General features: G+C 39.6%; 1 protein-coding gene across 2 annotated transcripts in view; it reads right to left on the bottom strand.

Moving 5' to 3' along the window:
• The window catches only part of PEPD (peptidase D), a 151,168-nt gene that overhangs the window by 57,863 nt on the left and 71,313 nt on the right, over positions 1-21,992 (bottom strand). For both annotated transcript variants that reach the window (XM_038147846.1, XM_038147845.1), the window contains one exon: positions 6,413-6,481. In XM_038147846.1, coding sequence (XP_038003774.1) covers positions 6,413-6,481 — 69 coding nt within the window. The remainder of the gene's footprint in view (positions 1-6,412; positions 6,482-21,992) is intronic.

Here is a 21,992-nt window from a genome sequence, read left to right as displayed (position 1 = left end):
CAGTTAAAAGGCTGATAAAGATCTCAAGCTCTACCTATTTTTCTTTTACTGTTCTCTTCAAATAGATGCTCTCGCTTTTTCTCTTCAAAAAGCTGGAAGAATTACATCACATCCAAAAATACACATGTTGGGACAGGGTTACTGCAGCTTCTCTCCAACCCCTCCAGCTCACTTGCCAGTCTGTACCTCAGCTTTGATCAAAACCTTTCATTGGTCACCCTGCTCAAATTTGGTTCTTTCAAGTTGTGATGCTGGAACAGCTTTATATCTTGGATGTCAGGAATCTGAGGCTCAATTTCAATCAATCTTCAGCTGTGTGTGGAGTAAATGTGACATCTGACATACTTCTCATCTGAGACTTCCGATGTATGCAATTACAAAAACAGTAAGCATGCACTGTATCCAAAAAGATATTACCTTCAAGATACATTAAGTACTTGTGATATCAGATATTTAACAGATCATCAGTCATACGGTCAAATTTCATAAACAATGATTATGGAGTAGAAAGCAGTAAGTTTCTGCAGGCTCTCAGTCTAAATGGCTGGACCATGTCCCTGGAAGAATTTAAAAAGCCATGTAGCTGTGGCACCTGGGGACAGAGTTTAGCAGTCAACTTGGCAGTGCTGGGTTAATGGATGGACTGGATGATCTCAGAGGGCTCTTACAACCTGAACAATTCTACATTGATATTTTGAAGACAGTGAGTATTTATTCTTAAGTATTTTTTAGCATATAAGAATCACTATGTAATAGGACAGTGAAAGGTGATATTTCATAATAATGGGGATGATTTTCTGATACAAAGTGTACTTCATAAAATTACAGACACTCCAAACAGAAAAATTCGAACTGTTAAAAGTTGTTAAATCAAGAGTTTAAAAGCCCCATAGAACTAAAGCTGCAACACATTCATTTTGTGGTGCTGATCCAATGGCTTAAGCACAGTTTCACAACTGGCTGGATGCTTTTTCCTTGCTGGATGCTGGACTCAAGAACCTCTGCAGCTAGCTAAAAATGGACCCAGAAAGCCTGTATACAAGATGAAGACAGACATAAACTTCTTTCTGAGATGTTCTGTCTCCTGGGCACTGTTGGAATATTTTCCACACCAGGACACTTTCAAAATTAGTTTGCTCTATCTGAAGAAAAAATCTGTAACAGAGCAATGGAGTGCAATGAAAAGAAAAGGTGTCCTGTGCCAGGCAGGGTGTGCAGTGGGAGCTGTGCTCCCAGCTGAGCTCTCCCAGCAGGGGACAGGGGTGCAGAGCTCCTGCCCCTGCACTGCTCTGTCAGCACAGGGAGGGGAGGCAGCACCACCCCCTGCCTCAGGAACTGCTTCCCAGGTGGAGGGCTACAATTCTGGGAGCATGGCATGTGGAAGTAACTGGAATGAGCTTGCATGACATTGTTTGGTGTTAAAGGAAAAACACAGGAAATAATAAAAAGCACCAACTGTGGAAGAGGTTTCACAGAGACTTCTGCGAGCCAGAGAGAAGTTTGATGAGAAGATCCATGTTCACCCCTGAAAGAATTTCCTACCAAGGTCGTTGACATAGAAACCAAGAAAGAAAGAGGAATAAATAAGAGAAACCTACAACTGCCTGTTCCAATGAGCACTTTGTTTGTCTCTCCTGACCAATGAGTAAAGTGTAAACTTACGAGCTTTGTAAGAATGTATAAAAAGCATTCATGCTATAATAAAAATAGTTTGAAGCCTTCTGAAAATGGAGTGTTGCTTTGTATTGTGACTGTCTCAACTACGACAACCAACAGCTGGCGTGCACATCCATACTCCACTGCAGTTTGCCAGGATTTTAGCTGCAGATACTATTCCTTATCTCCCTCCAATACTGGGGATAAAGTAGGAGAAGCAAACAGCACATGCATGTATTTATGATCAACTTTTAAAAAATTATCATGAACCTTAAGGGCATGACTCCATGCTTATGTATTTGCAGACAGCTCGTTTACTTATCAAGATGTGCTGGCACCCTCAGTGACAAATACCATACCGGTGCATAAATAAGTCATATACTCAAATTTGACAACTGCACAAATGCTTTCAACAAAACACATTGCAAATACAAAGATGAGGGGTTTCTTTTGCATATTTTAATGTAAAGGTTTTAGTTTACAAAATATTTCTGTTAGGCTCAGCACCAGCTGTGAGGGGAGCTGCATGAAGGACCTGTTTTTCAGCACCGTTGGTGAAGCGTTAAGCAGGCACAATCTTTCTTGGCATTGGAGGCTCCTGATCTGTCAGGCACATCTTGGCTCCGTCACACACAGGGGATCACAGCACAGAGAGCACAGTTGGTGCTGAAGACCAGATCTGCACACCATATGCATTTCAGGGATTTATTGGCATGAGAGGGTCTGGTCCCCTGGCTGGCTCTGGGCAGATACCCTGGGCTCAACACCCATCAGCAACCAGGCAGAGCCAACCTGCTCTTGAAATCTCCCCAATTGCTTTTCACCCAAAACTAAAGCAGCATGTGCACTAAAGGACTGATCCCTGGCTCTGAGCAGGCCCTGCAGCTGAGGATGAGTGGGAAAGCTTGACTCAGACATGCACTACTGACCCAAATTAAGACAGATGTGGAAACCTCCAGTGGGACCCTGCTAAGAGGTGTACATCCAATCTCCCCTGCAGGGTGCATCTTTACCCCTGTCCTGAGATGAAGGCAGCAAGATGCTTCTGGAGCAACGCTACAGAAATGATGTGTACCCACAAGGTAAATGCTACAGTTAGCCAGAAATTGGTCACGCTGATTCAGTAAGCCTTTTAAGGTGGCTTTAAAACAATCTGAACAAAAGCCCCAGCCACTGGCAAAGCACAGAATTCACAGAATGACCAGGTTGGAAAAGACCTTCAAGATCATGGAGCCCAACCCAGCCCCAACACCTCAACTGAACCCTGGCACCCAGTGCCACATCCAATCTTGTTTAAAACGCATCCAGGGATGGTGACTCCACCACCTCCCCAGGCAGGCTGTTCCAGAACTTTATCACTCAAGCAAATGACAGCAAATGAGTCTTCACGTAGAAGCTACTTCTTTCTTTTCCAAGAGGCAACAGTTGCAAGGTCTAGCACTGGAGTGCCAAGTCGCAGTTCATGATGAAGCTCTGTGGGAGGTGAGGATCCCTGGCTTCGCTGCCTTCTTTTTGGTCAGCACCTCTGAAAATCAACACACATGAGGCTGCCAATGCTCACCTTCAGGCAGCCAACCTGAAAAATCCTCCAAGAGGTTCCTGTGTATCCATTTTTATTCCTTTAATAACTTGCTTCTAACTGGTGTCAAAGACACATTTGTTACAGAAAGAACTGCACGAAGCAGCAGAAGAGGCACAAATTAACACCACTGAGAATGCAAAATGCAGCAAGAGATTCTGATTACTAGCAAAGGAAAACAATCCCCCAAGATGCATTTGAGATCAGAAAGCACCCTGAAAACAAATAATTAGAAGAAAGAGGAGAAATGTCAGCAATATTTTAAGAACAGGACTGTGTTGAGCATCACACACTACAAAAAGTGTAGCTAGTAGCTCTATATTAAGGACATCTAAAGAAAAAACAAAAGACCATTGACTAAAACTGGAACCTATTTCCATCATGATTTAAATCATCACAGAATCAATCCAGAAAAAAGTTTTAACCCTTCTTAAGCATTAACAGTTTTTTGTCTAAGGCATGAAATCTTAAAAAGTTGTACTGAAGGTAAAGAAAGAAAAGCTGATTCCATAGTATCCTAATCTGGTCCGAAAAGCTTCACTTATGGCAGCCCTCAGATAGAAGAAGACATTCCACTGCCCAGTGTTATTCTAGACGACTGATAGCACCTGATGAGAGCTGGCATCTGCCCAGAGACATCAGCCAAGATCTGAACCTCAGCCTAAGACAAGAGAGTAACGAGCAGCAGCTGCTGGGGCTCCTGTGGTGATTCCAGAGAAACCAATGCCTGCACCACCACCTAACTCCAGCTGGAACCTCTGCTTCCCAATGGATGCCACCCACCCTAGCATCAGCACGACACTGGGAATGGATTACCTTTGTTTTCCCATTTGTAAAAATGGTTCCTTGGTATCCTAAGACACTGCAGTGAATAATTCACTAGCATTTGGACACTGCTTGGGAGTAGCACTTTGTAGATGAGTGCCAAAAATATCCAAGTATGCTTAACAAACGCTCCTGTTCTCCTTCCATGACACTCAGCGCCGCCTGCACTTCAAACCACTCCCCAGCTGACAGCTTCTGAAAGTATCACTGACTACAGGCCTAATCTCAAAAGGTAACACTGTCACACTCATCAAAGTGTGTTACTATTCTCATAGGAACAATCAACACACTGACCACTTTTGGTCACACCAAACATTCATTTAACATCTCCTCGAGAATATAACACTGCACAGGGACAGCAATAACTAAATGAACCCATCACATGACAAGTGATTTATTTTTGTACTGAAATATTCTATTAATTACTCCTGATTTCCAGTTTAATCAGCATATCTTTTTTAAAAAAATGAATAACAAACTTGTTTTTACTTTAAAAGGATAATTCTTTTCTATGGAAAATATTATCAGGCCTGTAATCTAAAAAGGAAAGATCTTGTGAAAATATGCCCATTTTAAGTGTTCAGGAAAATATAAAATTCAGCATGAATAGAATAAAAGATTCCAAAATCCTAATTGCAAAAGCTATTTTTAGCTGTAAATGTAGTTAAGTGAAATATTTACAATGCATGACATTTTCAAAGTATTAAAAAATGTCTATTATTTTTGCCACTATTATGTTAATTGAATTCATTCATTTATTTGGAGTGAGCTTAAAACTGTTAATATTATTCATTCTTACTTCAGCATTCATAGTCAGAACATAGAATACAAAGACCTTTGTCTGTAAATTGCTATCTCATGTAACTAGTTGTTGTTTTTGGTTTTTTTAAAATCAGGTTTGTCTGCACTTCTAGTGGTAGGATACAATGGCAGCTGCTAACCACAACAGTGAGTCACAAAGTTGTGTGGATATGGCATTCAAAGGACAGCCCTTCTCTGTGATTTAAATCCTCCAGTGGCTCAGAGGCATCTCTAATTCCACCCCCGTGCCCTGCAGAGCAGGACAGGACACCCAGGGAGCTCCTGTCAGCACCCACTTCTGAGCTACTGTTGGAGCTTTCCTCCTCTGGGGTTCCCCAAGATGTGTAATGCAGGTCCTGGGTTTTCAGTCCTGTGGAGAGTTCAGCCTGCTCCCACGGCTCACAAGGAGCCGCCACACAAACACTGACCAAACATTTCTACAGGTTTAGCAAAGTGATTTGGCCACCAGCACCCAAACCAGATCCTGCAGCAGAGGTTCTGATCCACTCTAAGTGATGTGGAGTCTGCACGGCTGTGAAAAATCCCACCATCACCGTCTGTGACAAAAGCTAGAGACGGAGTCTCATTTCACTGGGACGTTAATTCTCAAGTTATACAATGGTACTTAAACCAGGAAACTTTTCAGACAATTTAGATACACAATTTGCCATAAAACTGCTCATGCTCCTGCTGCAATTTTGCATATAAATTGGAAAATTGCATTTACAAATAAGCAATTGAGCAAACTGTGGAAACAAGTGAAGGTACTAATTGTTCTTATTACCTTCAAAGCAATATAGAATTATTGTCATTAACATAAAAATTATCTTTTGTAAGTGTATGTGACTTCAGTGTAGGGCAAATGTTTCTGAGTCGCAGCAGAACAAGTGGAACATATATACCAACATATATGGCTCATTTCACTGTCATACATCTCTGATTAGATTAATTCCACTAAGTAAGATTAATCTCTGCATGAAGCACACAGCTGTTCTTCAGCATGTGTCCCACACTGTTCTCTTGTGCATTTCTACAACTGCAGGGAGAACTTTTATACTACTCTCCCAAATACAGTAACCTTCAACACTAGCTGTTCAGCAAGAAGCAGAGAGAGCAAAAATTCCAAACAGATTCATTCAATTGCATCCTAATCTTTGAGACAGAATTTTGAGGATGATAAGAAATACCTAAGGTGTATTTCAAAGAAAGTATTTTTGAGCAACAGAGAATAGCTGTAAAGCCCTTCTCCATGGTGCTATTTAACAAAAAAGCCAAGTGCAGCACAGGGGTGAGCATAAACACAATCTTGGCAGCAGCCAAGCAGCAGTCACTGGGGAAGCTCAGGAGTGCAGCAGACTCCATTACCAAGTCATGTCTTCAGGAGATACAGGTAGACACCTACCTCTCTTGTCTTTTCCAGTGAAAACAGGTCAGAACTCAATCTGGTGGCATTTGCAAACACATGACATGCCTAAAAAGACCAATTTCACAAATATCCAGGGGGAAACTGACTATAAAGCTTACCCAGTTCAGTGTAAATCATGCTCTTACCTGCCACAGATGCAAGTGTAGGAGGTGTGGCGCATGCCACCTCGAGTGTAGCAGTAGTGCTGGAACAGGCTGCAAAGAAACAAAGGTGGTAATTATTGATTTATGCAAAATCACCCCAAGACAGGTAGAAAAACAAGTTCTGCTTGAGTTCAGCTGTGTTGGTGTAAATCCCCAGCTGCCCAACGAGTCTCTCTGCCTATTTCTGCTCAGCTGAACACTCCAGCTGCCCCACATGCACAGCTCAGCAGCCCTGCAGAGCTGCAGGTGATTCCCACAGAGCCATTAAACTCTGCAGCAGAGAAGAGGGGCTCAAGTGCAGCTCAGTGAGCTCAAATGGCAATTCCTTTCCTTACAGCTCAACACCAAAAGGCAAATTACTGTTGGCAAGACACTTCATCTGACCACAGAACAAACAGGATGGTAACAGTTAAAATGCTGAAGCTGGTAAAGCTGGCCAAACTCTCCAAAGTGGAATTGAGAAAGTCACTGCATTGCTGCATTTCAGGCGCACAATCACATCCATGGTCACCTTTTCAACCCTGCTGCCCTCAGTCTACGTCATGTAGATTCAGGAAAAGTGAAGTCCAACCAGCCCTCCACAGAGGAAGGAGCTTGCTAGACTGGTCAAAGCCCTTGAAAACAATTTCAACAGAAGTCTTCTCCTTTTACCAACTCACAGACACCTTCTGCTAGAAGCTGAACTAAATATCTCCTAACCCTGATTTGCATCTGCTTGTGATGTTCACTCTCCTTTCCAGACAAGGCAGCAGAGCTCTCCCTTCACATAAACCAGGTCCTTTCTGCATCACAGTCTGGGCTGGAATGGACACTCTCATGTTTTCTTGTCTGTTGCACAACAGACACAGAAAAACACAAGACTTACTCAATTTCAGATTGTGCTACCTAAATTTCTCTATGATCTTTCCCTGTCCAAACACGGGGAAAAAAGTAACACAAACTCAATCCCAAAAGCAAGAAGATGATGGGGTAACACGAGGCCAACTCTCCAGCAGCCTATAAAGGACAGTACAACACAGCACTGTTTGCTTTTGTGTGTGCTTGGACAGGGAAGGGAAGGGAGAACAGCCCGTGGAACTCCTCTTTCACTGCCATCCTGCTGGAGGAGCTGTTTGGCCTTAAAAAGCATTACAATATTTTCCTCTTCACTGTCAAAGTCCCCTTCAGATGAGGGCAGATTTGCCCAAAGCACAATTAATATAGGATTAGGTGCTTTACAAGCTAAGCACATATCATGGATCCTTTTATTCTTTTTGAAACACGCTCTAGTTACAATCCAATTCCCTGTAATACTGAATGAATTCCAAAACCTCATTTCTTGTAATACTGAAATAATTTCATTAACATAGAGTGATAATGGTGCTATTCAAAGAATAGAGATGTTGTGATTTTGTCCCTCTTCAGCAGTGAGCCACAGAACACAATTCACATTCAAAAGATATTAAAGACATTACATGCTTGTAAATCTAAACTGGATTTTAAAATTACACAAAATGACAGTATTTAAAGAGAAACAAAAGAAAACATACAAATTAATCACATATGAAAAAAAGAAAAGCCTCCATTTAGAGACTCAGTAGAAGGACACTGTTTACAAGATCTCTGTTCTGTTCAAAATACTCTGGTGGTTTACAAGGCAGAAAACACTAAGTTTGTTTTGGCCTATAAATGAATGATAGCAATGAGTAGGTCAAATGCCAGAGAAACTAAGGAGAAACTCTGACACGGTGAGAAGCCAGCAGAGATATCACTAAACCGAGCTGATAAAATGTATCACCTAAACTGTCATTTTTTCTGACACAGATATTCTTTCACAGAAATGGACATTTCATATGGAAACATTTGCTTGCAAGCAAGGTTTACTCTCTAAGACAAGACACTGTACAGAAACATTTTCACAATAATTATACAGTTATATATGTATAGTTACATTTTAGGAAGCAACTTTTAGTGTATTTTATTGACCCTTCACCTTAAACGATTGAATAAACTATGCCCTCTAGACAGCAATTTCCAGTAACCTTATAAAGAGCTTAAAAATGAAATGTAAAAATGAAATATGAAGGCCCTAAACATCTTTCCATCATCAGTGATGCAGGATTGCAAGGTTTATTTTTCCATATGACAACTGCTCACATATCCACAGTTGCAATTAATATGAAACTGTGCAGCCAGTAATGGCAGCCACCTCTTGCAGTACTCCCTGTGACTAGCAGTAAAAAGCAAGAAATAAATTAAGACATGCATTGTGTAATCCAGCTGTTGCCTGGATTACAGGCAACAAACAGCTGTTTCTGTTTTCATCAAACATCATGGACTTCCTTTTAAGACTAAGAAAGAAGGGGCTGTCCATGTGATTGAGCTGTTGATGGTACAACTTTGCCAGGTGATGATTTTCCTGCTTGTAAAACTACTCACATCACTTTTTTGAATTTACTTTTTCAGGATATGACCTCATGCAATTGGAAAAAAAATCCAAAATTCCATCAGAGACAGCCAACATCCTTGTATAACATGGCACAGATGAGTGAAGGACTGGATGTCCCTTTGATGACAAAGGCTGGCTTTTCAAAGCTAGGAAGTATGTATGTAGAATTAGAGAAGTACCAGGACTTTGAAGGTAAAGTCCCAGTTCCACTGAAGTTAATGCAGATTCTGCTACTTGACTTCATCACCCCAAGATTTCACTGTCTACACTCTGCAGGAATCTTTACCCATAAGAGCAACATGGAAGTACAGAGTCTGAAATAGTTGGATGGAATATAATTTAATCTGGCACTCTGCATACATTGCAAATACTGCATCCTGAGCTTCTCCTGGTGCTTTTGATTGGAGGATATGTTGTTCAGACAGTTTTATGTTGGTGCTGGGTGCTTCCCCCTGAGCTTCTAATGCCACCAGCACAGGTACAGAAATGAAGCAGCTCTTTCTCTTCTCCTTGCACTGGTTCCAAAGCTTCATGCCATGTTTATTTGTGCAGTGTTTCTCCAGAGGGTGTGTGTATGACCTACCATGGAAGGATGGCCTCAGTGGTGTATGCAGACCAACCACTGGAGCATTGTCACATGTCATCTGCTAGAGATGCCATGGGCTGTGCATTGCTTTGGACACAATTGGTTTGTTGCTGTTGCTCTGTAGAGGAACATCCTGGGTTTGGTGCTCTTTTTTTGCCAAAACCATCATTTTCTTTGACTGACAATATGCAGAGAGTAAAGGCAGTTCTTAAAAACTCCCTGTTTTTTCCATCAATTTAAAAACACCCAAGTATTAGCCACCATCAACTCAAGTAAATATGACAGGAGAGCACTTCTCCTCCTTGCAAATTTGCTGAGGCACAAGGTAATGTTAACCCCACTGCTCTGCTAAATCTCAGCTGTTTCACTGCCTGTGCTGACTTGAGAGAAGAAAACTCCCCTTTCAGAAATAATGGGTTATTCCCCAGTAGAAATAACAGAACAAGTATACACTTGCTGTGTTTCAGATCCTATGGAGTACTGCATGCATCCAAACAAACCTCCAGAATGCTTAAAGAGCCTCAACTTCAAAACAGCCTAAAAGCCATTAAAGTAAAACCTTCTATGAACAGTCTTTCTGGCAAATTATCTAAATCACTCTGACAATGATGTTTGTGTTTCATGGTCATCTTTGGTCCACCTTCTACTGCTATCTAATGCACACTGACAATTACAATCATGTGTGTGCTATGAATGGAAATTGCATTAACTAAGGTAGTTTAATGTTAACAGTTTTCCTAATTCAAGTAAATTTACAGAATAAAGACACATAAAGCAAGAGGAATAGAACTATCTGTATTGATTGCTCTCACATTTTGCTTGTTTTCAGTTCTTCCTCATACTAGAATACAACACAACAATGCACACTCAGCAGTGTTTTTATTTCCAAAAAAATAAAATTTTTATTTCCAAAATAAATCCATAAATAATCTCTAATTTAATTTCTTATAATCAGCTCTTCTTGAGTTATAAGAAATATTTATAAAAAACAACATTGGTATTTCTCAATTATTCACTCCTGAAACCAAGACACTTCTAGATCAAAAGGGTTCAAATTATGAATAAAAATCCAATTGAACATTTTGACCTGTATCTTACAAAACCAGTAAGAAATGCAATTACAGAAAGCGTAATAAACATGGAGAAAAGAGAGATACAGAAGGAACTAAAAGCAGCAAGAATATCTCAACAAAAAAAAGCCAGTAAAACCTTGCCAAGTTTCTGTAATACTGCCCAATAGGTTCCTCAGTGACCCTCTGATGGTCCCACACCCTCAGTAACTGCAAAGTGCTGCAGAATGAGACATGCACATCACTTGAGGCTGGAGGAACAATTACTCATCCCAAGGTTCCTGATGAAAGAGAGAGTGAGAAAACCCCAGAATAGTCCAGTTCATGATTCCCAGGTATTGCATCTAGAACACTTGTGGATACTGGTAGTTCAAGAGCCCAAATTTAGGTAGTGTATCAGAGAGATGTGCTGTCAGTTTGCCCTGTGAAGCATTCAAGTGCAGAAGAATCAAGGACACACCTGTAGGTCAGTATCTCCTTATGGTGTTTATACTGAAAACAGGTATTTGAGAAAGTTGCCTCCTAATAAAAAGAAACCTTTGTATACTTCAAAAATAGTATTCTTTGAACACAGCCCTTGAGAATTGCCTTGAAATGCAAGCAGGAGGGTTTGAACTATAAGCTGGAAAGCACAGTAACTTAAGGGAGTTCTGGACAGAACTTGGGGGATTTTCTGATTTCCTTCTTTTATTTTTATGACTACAATTGGAAGATGTAGGTGAGTATCTATTAGTTACCTGTGCACTGAATTGCTTCTGAATTTCAACTAGAATGTGACTTTATGCTTTTGTATGGTATAAATATGAAGCATAGCCACGATACAGACTAAAATCCAAAGCCTTTCTAAAGCATTCACCAAAGGCCAAATATTCCAAAGCTGATCTCTCCAGTTATACCAGGTTTGAGAGCCATTATTTTTTTCATTTAGACACATTAAAATCTCCACATAAGAAAGCTATAAAGCCCAAACCCCACAAAACTGTTGAGCCACAGTAAATATAATTTGCAAATGAATACTAAAGCATTTACACTTAACACCAAACTAGACTGAAAGAAACATGCTCAGAGGAAAGAAGACACGGTGTCAGTAACAGCCCATCAGTGAATACAGGAACAAGGTGAGCAGTGCTTCCTTTAATCCCACACTAGATATAGAGAGGCTCTTAAAAACAGAGCATTTTTCTTTGTTAACCTACTTACTCTGCTAATGTAATTTATTTTCCATGGGCAACTAGATGCTTAAAGGCTTAGCCTATCTAATCCTATTTTCATTTAGTTCACAACAGCACACTGCAGTACTGCAAAACATCTCTGAGGTTGCTTTAATACAAAAACAACAACAACAAAAAAAAGTCTACTTCATTGCAAAAGGGTAAAATAGAGTGGAGAAGTCTAGGAGGAATAATCCAACTTACTATTAATGAACAAACAATGGATTAGTAACTTGCAACCAACCAAGAAAAACAGCACAATGAGCAGATGAGCAAAGTTATTCTTCACCTTGGAGACAATATACTTAATGATTTCTGCCTGGAAATTGTTTAGAACAGAACTCGCAGACCCATGAACAACAGGAAATAAAACCACTTCTGTGCATTGACTTCTTAAACTAACTGGGTACACTCCTCCTAATGAAAATTTTAGATTAAAATCCCTGGCTGGGTTATTTTGCATGCTCACAGAGGAGAGCTGCTGAAGCTTACTATCAACCAGAGATACTGACAGCAGCTATACTTTGAAGCATCTCTATTTACAATTGTCCTGATTTGTATCATGCACAAGCACAAGTAATATATGATTTTTTAAAAAGTGTTCATCCTTCTGAATTTTAACAGCTAGATTCTGTTCTCATTTTTGCTGCGTTTTCTTTAAATAAGTAATTTTTCTTTATGTGCAGCAAATGCTATGTAATAATAGAACCTAAAAGTGACCAATGCTGAGTTCAGCAGGGACAGAAGAAGAGTAACTTTGGCAAGCAGGTATGACACAGGAAACTGGCAGTACGTTAATGTAAATACAGTAAGAACATTTATGAAGGAAGGAGAGCTGTGTAGAAGCAGCTCAGAAGTAAGTGGGCTCACCTCTGTAATAAATATTTCATATTGGGATTTCTAAGTGTGTTACTTCTCTATACCAAGATGAATCACAAGCCAGAGCTCAGGGCAGGAAGAGAGGGTAAGATTACCCTAAAATGCAGATATATTATAAGATACAAAACAACACAGATCAGAAGGAATACCATTCCCTCAGGAAGCCAAATCCATCAAGGTAAAGCCATTAATACTACCTGGAAACCAGAGACACACAAAACAGAAAGTCCATAAATAATACAGAACTCGGCATTGTCATATATGTCATATATGATTTGCAATGATTGAAGGTAATTGATAATATCAGTTCAAGAACAGAGAGTTTAGGTGAGGGGTAATTAGCATTTTAATTGCATAATTGGGAATTATAAATTACCTGTCTTATGTGAAGAATAACTGAAGAGCTTATATAACATGAGCTGATAATTCATCTTTTTGTCTAAGCTAAATGGGTTGGAGAATTTAGAGAATCAGGAACTGCATTTTCCTCACACACAGAGACATTTCTTTTTTGTTTTTTAATTTCATAGTTCTTCCTTTTATCTATTCCACATGAGGAAAATTTTCCCCCATCAATTTGCAAATCTAGAACTTTTGAATGATTTTTGAGTCAGAGAACATGACTTCTGATACTGCAGCACTTTAAGATTTCCTGTAGAACGATCTCCCCTTCTCTCTTCTCCCTTCCAGACAGACTGATGTAAGTTTTTTCTAACAGGACTGTTGGAGATTAGTCCAATTTTTTTCTTTTTCCAGTATGAGGAAAGGGCAAGAGCTTTCAAAGATGTGATTTTAAAGAAGTGCATATGGACACTCTCACTTGATTTGCCTTTCATCTGATTCTACACTGGTGTCACATCTCTGACTCTGAAAATTCATCAAGTTATGCTTTTTCACAGAAGTTCAGCTAAGCCATTTCATTACCAATGTTCAAATGCAAACAATGATTATGTAAGCTTGTAACCTCCTACTCAGCTGCTGCTCTTCCAGAAGATTGGCAAGACAACGGAATGAGTACCCTAGAGATAGGACAGTTACCAAGAATGCTCTGTAAATACCACTTTTCAATAAGTCAATCTTCACATTAACACTTAAGAAGCCTTTAAAAATGTCTTCAGGTATGATTGTCAAATTACTATTTTACTGAATCTCTTTTAACTCTACTCAGAAAAGTCACCCATCATTTGTCAGAAGTGTTTGATTCATCTGTATAAAACCCATTGATTGTGGATTCAAATATTATGACTATTACACTACTGAAATCTTTAACTATCAATCCTGTTGAAATACAGTTAGTATTCATATTTCATAGTCATTTCATAGTAATTGAGCTGATTAAGACATTAATAATAACAAGGTTTAATGTCACTCTGACAGACTTGTAAGTCAAGGTCTACCTCACTTGGTTTTTGGTAGGCAGAGGCTCAGAGGCAGGAGGTGTGTGGTCTGCTGGCTCTGCCTCCTGCAGAGCTGCCAGCTCAGCACAGGGGCTGGTTACAGGAGCACAGGTAAGGATTCCCCACAGCCCTGCAGCAGGGCTCCAGCCAGGCCAGGAACCCCATCGGGCGAGGGACAGAAAAAGCCTGCCTAGTATGAGACATGGCCATGGCTGGAATTCCAGCTGTGATTACACCAGCCCAGGTGATGAAACCCAGCTGCTGTGAGTGACCTGCTGCCTGCAGAGCCACAGCCCCATGCCACAGCAGGGACAAGGGTCACCTCACTGCTCTGCAGCTGGCAGGTCCAGCGCTGGCACCAGGAGCACACAGGTGGAAGGTGGGAACTTGTCCCGTGCTCAGCCCACATTCCCCGTGCTCCTTGCTGCTCCTGCCTCTGCCAGGCTGGCTGTCCTAAGGCAGAGGGCTCCTCCTGCTCTGCTCTTCCACAGCAAGGAGGAGCTAGAAGCCCTTGGACAGGATTTGTTTTCACCCATTCTCCAGAGCAGAAGGATTTTCAAATAGTTTTCAATCTTTCCCAAACACATAAGTGGAGAGCGGATCCCAGTGCTGCAGTGCAAGGCAATGATCATTAAAAAGGGTCTCTGGTTTAATTCTTCACCAATTCCAAAGACCCCTTGGAATCACATCCATTACTAACAAGGCAGAACAAAGTTCTGCACTGGCCTACATTTCATATTTAATTTAATATTAAGGAAAGAGATGGCACAGATTTTTCTGAGACTCATTGCTCCATTTCCAGCTCTAATAATTCTAGATCGCAACTGGCATATTTTAATTTAAATCTTTTGTAGTTAAAACCTATTTATCAACAGCTAATTAACGAGGTCTAAATCCTTTGATGACAGAATGATTAAACCGCGTTTTAGCTAATCCATCTTTAATTAAAATGCTGCCAGCAAACCATTTCTGGATGTGTAAAAAAGACACATTTATAGATGCTCTCTCTTTAACTATGCATTATGTAAAGCCAATAATTAGAAGAACTCATGATTTCAATTATATTTTAATTACTGTTACATATAAAACATGCTTTAATAGATGTAATGCAATACATTTTCTTTCTTTACAACCCACTAATCATTCCTATTGGGGTGACAACCAAATAAAAGGAAATTTAATACATGTGACAGTACAGGAATCTTTTTCTAGCTTTGAGCCAATTCTCTCTCCATTTCTTCTTTGCAGCAGAAAGGTACTTAATTATCTCCAAATCTAAACCACAAATGAATCCCTATAAATCCCTGTTAAAACTCTAAAAGAAGATTAGCAGTAACTGACCATAATAAAGAGAAATGCTTTATCCTTATTATTGTGCCAGCATGTCTTCAAGTTTCTTCAGCTCAAAGCACAAGGCTACTAAAAGCCTGCTCGTTGGGGAAGGTGACAATTAACCAATTTTCCTATTTAATTCCTTTCCTAATTTTAGGAAACAACAAGAGCCAAGAGAGGCTTTAGCTACTGGAGGAGCCAATGATTTTCATTTCTTTAAGTTATCCCCTTGCCTCCATCTGGGAGGGGAGGGTGGAAGGTGAACATAATGCCATGGCTGCAGCCAGCTCCCCATCTGCTGCATTAATGGGAGGCTGAGACTTAGAAATGTGACACTGATAAAAGTTTAGCTGTTCTTTACAATGGCTAAGGCAGTTTTCAGTGCAAAGCTTTCTAAAGCTGTTCAGGAAAACTCAGTATCCCACAGCAATTCAACCTTTAAAGCTGCCTGTTATTGCAATAGATTTTGTTTAGCTAAGACAAATTAAGATGTGATAAATTACAGGTTCTAACCATGTTTCTAAGCTCTCCATGTTCCAAGTAGCTGTACATCACTGCAAACTGTTTTATGGCTTCACTGCTTGCAGAGATCTGAATTTGACATAAGGAAACCAGTAACTCTGTAGGAGAATCCTGTGTACCCATTATATTGTACTTCACAAATATTAAAAAAAATTGTTAAAATTGAATTTTCATGTTGATTTCTACTGTTTGGATATGTTAATGAAATTGATAGTATTTCAGTTTATTTCAATTTTTCTCTAAAAATATTTAACATTTAAAACACAGTGATGGTTAAGATGTTTTCACAACAGGCACCTATCATGAAGTCACTGAACATACAAATACTGAAATAACCACAAAAGAAGACTTGAGCTGCTGCCTAGTTTGATTTACACAAATCCTATCCTTTAATTTCCATTTTTTACTATTTCTGCTTATAAGCAAGCTCTTGGGGGCAGAGAATATATTTTACTGCCTTACAAAGTACATTGTCCATTATATTCTGATGAAATAATAAGAACAACAGCTTATTATGAAGAGTATATGAGCTGTATCTCCTCAAAAGAACATGTCTGGAAAGGTCACTTGGAATATCTAAAAACTCGTATCTAACAAGAAGAAATGCTGATGTAGCAATGAGCTTTATCAAGCTTTATCAAGGTTTATCAAGAACACTCATCACTTTTTCAAAGATTCCAGTAAATCTGCCTGGAAGAGAAAACACACTGAATTTGAAATGCATGGAACTCTCAGAACTTAAGGTCTGTTAAACCAAAGCTTAACGTTAAACACAGGATTTAATCTGAGACCTTAGAAAAGCTTCCAAACTTAAGTGCTAAAAACAAAAATGTAGATGTACAGTGTAAAGCAGAAACACGTTAAGCTAAATAAAAGAAAGTTTAGAGCTTTAGAATTTAAGATATTAAAAAAATAGCTACAAAGATAAACAAAGAAATTAAAATGCAGTACGGTAGGTTTGTGTGTCATAACATAATTAGGTAAGAAAAATTACACTGTAGCATGAGTCCATAAAATGAAATATTTAAAGATTAGGTCAAAAACATAAATATCCTTGTTGGAAGTCTTGTATTAATCAATAACTCCTTAAAATGTCTTACAACTAAGAGTCTTATAACCTTCTAAACCATGCTAAGTTGATGTAAACCAAACCCTCCCTCCCTACCGCAGTAAAAATAAATAAACCACATAAATAAACAAATAAACCACATATTTAAAAACAACTCCAAAGTCTCATCTCTAACTCATTCAAAACTCCTCCAAAAATCACCATACCTCAAACATTATTATGAATGGTACTTGGTTGCTGTTCTCCCAGGAGCCTTGCAGTGCCAACAGAAGTGACAAGCAGACAACCAAAACGGCACCACCCCATAGCACCTGCTCTCCCACCCACATTACTGCTTTTCCTGTCTCTCAGGATGCCTTGGCAGTGGGAGACCAAGGACAAATGTGTTTAAGGACTGCACACACAGTAATATTAAACAAGATGAAATATTCAAGGAGTAATATTTTAGCTGTTAGAAGCACTGGGAAAGGACAGTAATAAGGCCAATACTAGAAATAGCATTATGATAGAAGCTAATCAAATATGTATTGACAGCTTGTCTTTCAATTTAATGCCCTGCTTCATTTAAATGCTAACTATGTAACTGCTTTTGTTTGAAGACAGCTCCTTGGCCAGTGAGTGTTCTGATTTCCTTCTCAGTCTGCAGAGACTGCCAGAGCAAGGACACAGCATGGAAATGCCAGCTGTCACCTGGAGGTCACTAACATCTTCTTAGAAGGATGCCTTCTTGGAGGAGGCTCACACCAGACAATTTTCCTCACCAGAATTCAGATCCCTGCAACCCTGCCTGGATCTCCCACATGCTTTATGGAGTAACACAGTGCATTGCTGCTTCCCCAGCAGAGAATATGCAACTAAATATAGAAAAGCTGGCTAAGTATTTCAGAATCTTCTAGCAAACTCCACAACACTATCCAAATGTTTCTTAAAATGGCATTCACCCTGGTCCCAGAAGCCTTGAGTAAGATGGTGTGTTTGGCTGGGTCTGCTTCCAGATGCTGTATCGTCAAAAAGAAAGTTTTCTTGGCTTGATAAATAACAGATCAGAGATGTCCTTCTCTAATCTTTCTGACCATGTTTCAAGGGTCCCAGTCACATAAAATGAGTGAATGGCTGTCCAGAGGACTACACCATTTACCACAAATTACTTCTTTATGGAAGAATCAATTTTATAGTCTCCTGAATTTCAAACACTTGCCTCTTCAATCCAGTGGAATTACTCTTTTGAGAGCCAAGCCTGAGATAGATGACTCCAAGGATCTACTCTTGGGGCTATGAAATATCTGTTGTAAAAATCCAGAGAGGACCTATAAGTCTTTGCAAAAGACTCTGAGTAAAGAAAACACGTATCAACACTTCAACATTATATGGCAAAAGGTGTCCAGACTAATCTGTTGAGTCTCCAACAATCTTCTGCCCTGACACCCCAGGAAGCTAAATTCAAGCCAATCCAATCCAACAGAACTAGAAAGTGTTATCAAGAGACACCCCCTCTGTGCTGTCTTGGAAACTCTCACGTGCATGATTTTCTGCTCACGCAGGAGAGTTTTGCAGAGCTGAACTCATGAGAATAAAGCTTTAAAGACACATTAACTGACTTCAACTCCTAAGGAGACAATATCCAACTTGGAAAACAAATAGCACTGCAAGACCTGGGGAACAAAATGAAATGCATTCAGGAGAGATGATTCCAACAGCTCTTAAGCTCTTGCAGTCTCAAGAAGAAATCCATAATACTGATGGTGATTCCCTTAATCCATGTTGCAGAGTACAAATCATCATCTGGGTGAAAGTGAAGAGAAAGTACACCCTCAACAGAACTTTCAACAATTCCAGCTGTCACACAAGGCTTGACAAATCCATTTGCCTGCTTCAGAGTGGTACACAGAAAATTGCCTGACTCGGTGCTCATCAGTTTCTGCCGATCTACTGATCTTATTAGAAAGAATTAAAGCTGTGAGGATTGGAGAGATAATATTAGCCAACTATAAATGAGCCTAACATTTCACTGCATGCCTGAAACTTTTGAGTGTTTCAGTTACTCCATTCACGGCAGAGCCTCCACTAGCAGCAAACAAAACAAGAATTCCAGTCCTTAGCTAACAGCATCATGTCTAGAACTGTTAAAGAATGAAAGAGTTTTTGTCCTGATGCTGCATGAAGATTGAAACTGTTTATGTCAAGGTGTGAAGCTGCATAGAAGAGCCCATAGGAGAGTCTGTGGGGGGGCACAGTCCAGCTCTTGCACCAAAATTACATAATCTGTTCTCTGTACATAGAAGATTTGTTACCCACCAACCCCAGTTCCTTCTCCCTACAGGAAGATGAAGGCACACAGAAAAACAGGGCAAGACGCAGAGGCAGCACTTGCAGGACTGTGTCTCCCAGACTTAACCCCATAAACTCTTCTGTGCTTCCTGCTGACATTGCTGGAGAAGAATTCACATCCCAAAGATGGTTGAAAAAGCTCTACACAGTCACACTGCCTTCAGGCATGTCCCAGAGTCTAACGCCACATCCAAGCAGCAGTGGATAGATCTCCAGAAATTCTCAACTCTTGATTTCTTGCCATATAAATCTCTGCAACAGGAATGTGAGTGGCTGCAACAAGTCATCCAGGATGCCTACAAGCCACTAACTCTGCCAGGAATATAAAGTCTAAATTACCTCTTGATTCAGCTGGCAATTATCTTTTCACTAGTACACACTACCTCTCACCACCTCTGGAGGTGTCTTTATGCAGAATGGGTAAACATCTCCCACTGCATTCAGTAAACTGAGCAGACATAAACAGAAATATGGGCTTTATTTGCCATTCCTCTCAAAGTGAGAACAGATGAGATCAGTGCTGAAACCCCACTAACGGGCTATGGATGCAGTCACTCCGACCATCAGATTTGACAGGTCTCCCCAAACACAAGGGAAAAGATCTGGCTCATGCCCTGAGCACCAGGTAGAGGACCAAGATCAGGAGGGATGGTAAAAGACCAGGATCGTTGAAGACCACAGAGCATCAGGAAGCAGTGAGGGCTGCTGAATTCTCTGAATTCAGGGTGGTTAGGAGCTGCCCATTGGTTTGCTCACACAAGTACATTTTTACACTTCACTTTTAAGTCCTTCCTTAAAAAATTCTTTGCCAAATCAAGCTGGTTCTTTATTTAAGAAGTCCTGATTCTGTAAACAGGTAGAATTCACTATTTCCTTTGTTTATCATTTGTATATTATCTGTGCCCTTCAGTTTCTCTTCAATGTCATCTGGCTTTACCACACAGTTACTAAACATGTGGGGCCTTTTGTTTAAGCACCTAAGTAGCCCCCAACAGAAGCTGAATGCTCCTTAAAGTATTTTCTGTATTTACCAAAATGGCTCTTTTTGGATAATGCTGTGTGTAGGCCCTCATATTTCTCAAGAAAGAAGTGTTCCTTCCCATCACTTTCAAAATTAGAAGACATTAGCTGTGACTTTCCACACAGGCATCAGGCACAGAAATAATACAGTGAGACATTTAAAAAACATTACATTGGACTAGAGTCTCTCCCCCTGAGGTAATTAAGCCTTTGTTCTGATGTATATACAAACGTCTCATTAGCTCTTTCTGAGAGCTTACTACACAGAGGACGTGTTCAGTTGTTTGCAAGCTCTCACATCTAAATTATTTCCAGATCAAAAGTGCGGTATTCTCCAGCTTTCATCTAAATTCTTTCTTCTTAAACTTATAACCTCTTTCTTGTTTATATTTTAAAAATGTCATACTGATAGGCTCAACTGATCAGATGATCCAGATCTTCCTGATCAATTCCCATCACTTTGATAACCTACTGACTTCCAAAGGTCTACATTTATATGATTTATTGAGATCTAGAAATTTCTTCTGAGATGTCAATACTGCCAGATTTAACATCATCTCCTTTGCAACTCCACTCGTGAAAAAAGAGCAAGTGTTGGAAGATGACTCGTTCCTGACAACCACTTCTGTCAGTTAGCCAGCTTAAATCCACTCAGTGTGTATCTTATTAATATGGTTATACAGCTAATCCCCATGTTGTGTGATAATAAGTCAAATGCACTACTGAAGGCTAAATATATTAAATATAAGCCATGGAATTAACTTTATCTACTAAATGTAAACTAAAACAAAAATTAAATCCTGGTTTCTTCAATAAGACGTCCTTCATACCACCACATTAATTCAAATTAATTTAATACTTGTCCTCCACTACTAGAACTTCATATCAGCACTGTTGCAGCTGCCAAAGAAGCTTTCTTCATCATGAATTCAGCCTGATACCACTCATAACCCCAGTCTGCACCTATTGGTTGTTCCCTCTCCTCCCGATGCAGTGTAAATCAGAACCAGATGATGTGCTAAAATGTAAACCATGTTTTACAATTTCTCTATTGAATACACATACAGATAGTAAAATGTTTAGGACACAGTAACAGCCAACAATATTCATTCATTTCCTCGTGAAACAAATGTGCAGTTTTTCACTTTTAATATTCACTGAAGAAGAAATGGAACTGCTAAAGGAGATCTGTCTGCATCATGGCTTCATTTAATAAAGTTAATACTGAAATTATGTTTATATATATATATATATATATATATATATATACATGCACATATATATATGTATGTATGAAACCTGCATTTTTAAAAGGACTTCTTATTTAACTACAAATGTCAGATGACTGGTAATTCTACCAAACAATTTCCTTTTTTGCTTTTGAGTTCAGTTGCTTTTATTTGTCCTCAATTATTCAGCAGAAACCAGTAACATCAATAAAAAAATGTCAATTTTGATCTGCCTCTAAGATGCAAGAGCTGTAGATAGATTTTCAGTCAGCAGACAGGGTGAGTAGAACAGCTATTATTAACAGCTGTTAGACAGAGTGGCAGGACCAGAAGACAGCTCCTAGATTTAGGCTGGATTAAGTGGATACTGTACTCAGACAGACCTTCAAGCACTGTAAATAACTTTAAAACTCTACATTGTGGCTGTACTCTCTCTGCTGTCAGAATTGGTTAGGTCACATCACGAGATGGTTTACAGCAAAGTGACAAGG

The sequence above is a fragment of the Motacilla alba genome, chromosome 11 (assembly GCF_015832195.1).
Source record: "Motacilla alba alba isolate MOTALB_02 chromosome 11, Motacilla_alba_V1.0_pri, whole genome shotgun sequence".
NCBI lineage: Eukaryota > Metazoa > Chordata > Aves > Passeriformes > Motacillidae > Motacilla > Motacilla alba.
This window is presented reverse-complemented; position numbering and strand designations above follow the sequence as displayed.